General features: G+C 49.9%; 1 protein-coding gene across 1 annotated transcript in view; it reads left to right on the top strand.

Annotated features, from left to right (window-relative positions):
- Positions 1-603: 603 nt before the first annotated feature.
- Positions 604-2583, top strand: part of igbp1 (immunoglobulin (CD79A) binding protein 1) — a 4525-nt gene continuing 2545 nt past the window's right edge. The window contains exons 1-2 of the mRNA XM_015369039.1: positions 604-1091; positions 1560-1895. Of these exons, the coding sequence (XP_015224525.1) occupies positions 636-1091; positions 1560-1895 (792 nt within the window). The 5' untranslated portion in view covers positions 604-635. The remainder of the gene's footprint in view (positions 1092-1559; positions 1896-2583) is intronic.

Below are 2583 nucleotides of genomic sequence, written 5' to 3'. Positions count from 1 at the left end.
ATTTTACAGAGACAAACAGGACAAACAACCATTCACACACACTGACACCTAAGGAGAATTTAGAGAAGCCAGTTAGCCTAACAGACAAGTTGTTGGACTGTGGGAGGAAGCCAGAGAACCCAGAGAGAACCCATGCATATACAGGGAGAACATGCAGAAAGACCCCGGGCCACTGAACAGCCTAATACCCAACATGTTTAATTTAATTAATAATCATCAACCCACATCATATAATCTGCTTTTTCTATCAAAAAATACTTTAACTACACTTTTTTTATTTACTTGTGCTCTTCTAATTTCATGCTCTAGAAATAGTGTTGGATCATTAGTACTCCTCCCTTTCCAAAAACCGCTGTGATATTTTGACATATGTCCTTTATTATTTAAATAACACACTAGTCAGTTATTAATCATTTTTCCATTATTTTGCATAGATTTGATGTTAAAGCTTTTAAGCGATTTAAAATGACAATTTCAAATCAATAAACAGTAGCCAGTTTATTTACAAGTTAGGGTTGTTTTTTTAAATCATTGCTCCAGTTCACATTCATTACCAGCAGGGGCGCTAACGATAAAGGTCTGGAAGCAGAAGAAGAAGAAGCAGCAAACGCAGAAGAAGAGAAGACAACAACAAGATGGCGGACAGTGCATCCAGCATCACTCCTGGACAGCTAGCAGCTCCAGAAGGCGAACAGCTGAAGTTATCGGAGCTGTTGGACCGCGGCTGGAAGATATTAGAGGAGTTGGACAATTCAACGGAACCGTTTGGACCGGAAACCATCCGCCGCGTTCAGCGCGGGGTCAGCTTGTTGGAGCAGGCGGCCGGGATGGTCGCTCAGCTCGAGCTGTTCAGCAGGAACGAGGAGCTGGAGGAGGTTTCCACGGCGGACCTGAAGTACCTGCTGCTGCCTGCCCTGCTGGGAGCGCTGCGGCTTAAACACAGCGGCCAGCATCAGAGGCTCGAGACGCTGCGCGCGGCTCGGCTCTGCTTCATGGACTTCCTGAAGAAATGTCAGGATTACAACGTCTGCCAGTTCCAGCTGCCCTCCGCTGCAAACGGCCTTTCTGAGGGCGACGCCCCTCCAGCCCAGGTACCCGACCCGCTGCTTCCGGTCCGGCTACGGTCCGGTGGACCTGCTAATGGAGGGCTGGAACCACGGGGTCCCTCAGGTTCTCCCTGGGGAACAGGGGCGGTGGGGGCCCTCAGGAACGGGGGCCCTCAGGTTCTCTCTGGGGAGGGGGAGAGGCTCTGAGGAGCAGGGGGGCCCTGAGTGAGAAACGGGGGAACAGTTCCACCTGTCTCTGATTCGAACCCTGATTGTTAGCAGAATCAACTTTTCAGCACAGCGTTCAACGTGACAGCATGAGACTCAGTCAGTTTTCGTGTTGTTCCTCCTTTGTTTGAAGGACACACCCTTTATTATACACGAGTGTGTTAAATTAGACAGGTCACATGATGTGAAAAACAATCATCCAATAATGATCAAAACAACAACAAATGAGAGCACAAAAACATTCATAATGTCAACACTGATATAATGATGTTCTTCTGGTCTCAGTCTTCCTCCGCAGGCCCACCCAGCCTGGTTGCCATGGCAGCCAAGAGGCAGTCTAAAATCGAACGGTATCGACAGAGGAAGGAGCTGGAGGCCAGACTGTCAGAGGTTCGCAGACTGGTGGAGAGCGGCCAGGCGGACGACGAGGCCAGCAGAGAGTTCTACCTTCTGAACATCCAGCGGTGGGTCGGCGTGTCTCTGGAGGAGATGGAGTCCATCGACCAGGAGCTGGAGATCCTGCAGAACATGGACGCCCTGAAGCAGAGTTCTGCTCATCCAGCGGCGCAGTCGTCCAGGAGGCCCATGAAGCCCTTTGTCCTCACCAGAGATGCTGTGCAGGTGAGTCTGAACCACAGCGCTAACGTTAGCTAGCCTCCTGACTAGCAGCATCCTACGGTTGGTGTGTTTTTGACCCCATGATGGTTTCTCTCTGCTCACATTAGAGCTTCCAGCAAACACTGAATGGAAGCCACTATAGAGGCCTGGTGCTGGACCCGGTGGACCGGTACCGGTTCTAGCTGACACCTGTTTGACATCTGTTTCGCATTTTCATCCGTTTATAGATCTGACTGAAGCAGTGATGATTATTTTCAGTCACAGGCTTTTAAAATGTTTGCTCCAATACTTTTTGTTTTCCAGCCGTGTTGAGGAATGAAATGGGATTTAAAATTGGACTGGACTGTTGCTGATTGATATTACGGCGAGCAGCCCTTAAGGCTGCTATCATTGGAAGCTAGAGGCTCTGACCTGAACAAGGGGCTGGAGGTCATTGCCTGACCATTGCTGGAGAACTAACAGCAGCGTTCTCTGTGCATAAACTCTACCCAATCAGCTACAGGAGACGGATCACCTGACCGCTGCTGTAAGACCCATCTGTATCCGGCTTTACGTCAGGCGCTCAGCTTAACGTCGGGCGTTCAGCTTTACGTCAGGCGTTCAGCTTTACGTCAGGCGTTCAGCTTTACGTCAGGCGTTCAGCTTTACGTCAGAGGTCCGGCTTTACGTCAGAGGTCCAGCTTTACGTCAG

This window comes from Cyprinodon variegatus, unplaced genomic scaffold (genome assembly GCF_000732505.1).
Source record: "Cyprinodon variegatus isolate N-32 unplaced genomic scaffold, C_variegatus-1.0 Scaffold2397, whole genome shotgun sequence".
Classification (NCBI taxonomy): Eukaryota; Metazoa; Chordata; class Actinopteri; order Cyprinodontiformes; family Cyprinodontidae; genus Cyprinodon; species Cyprinodon variegatus.
Note: the sequence above shows the minus strand (reverse complement) of the source record. Positions and strands in the feature narration are given on the sequence as shown.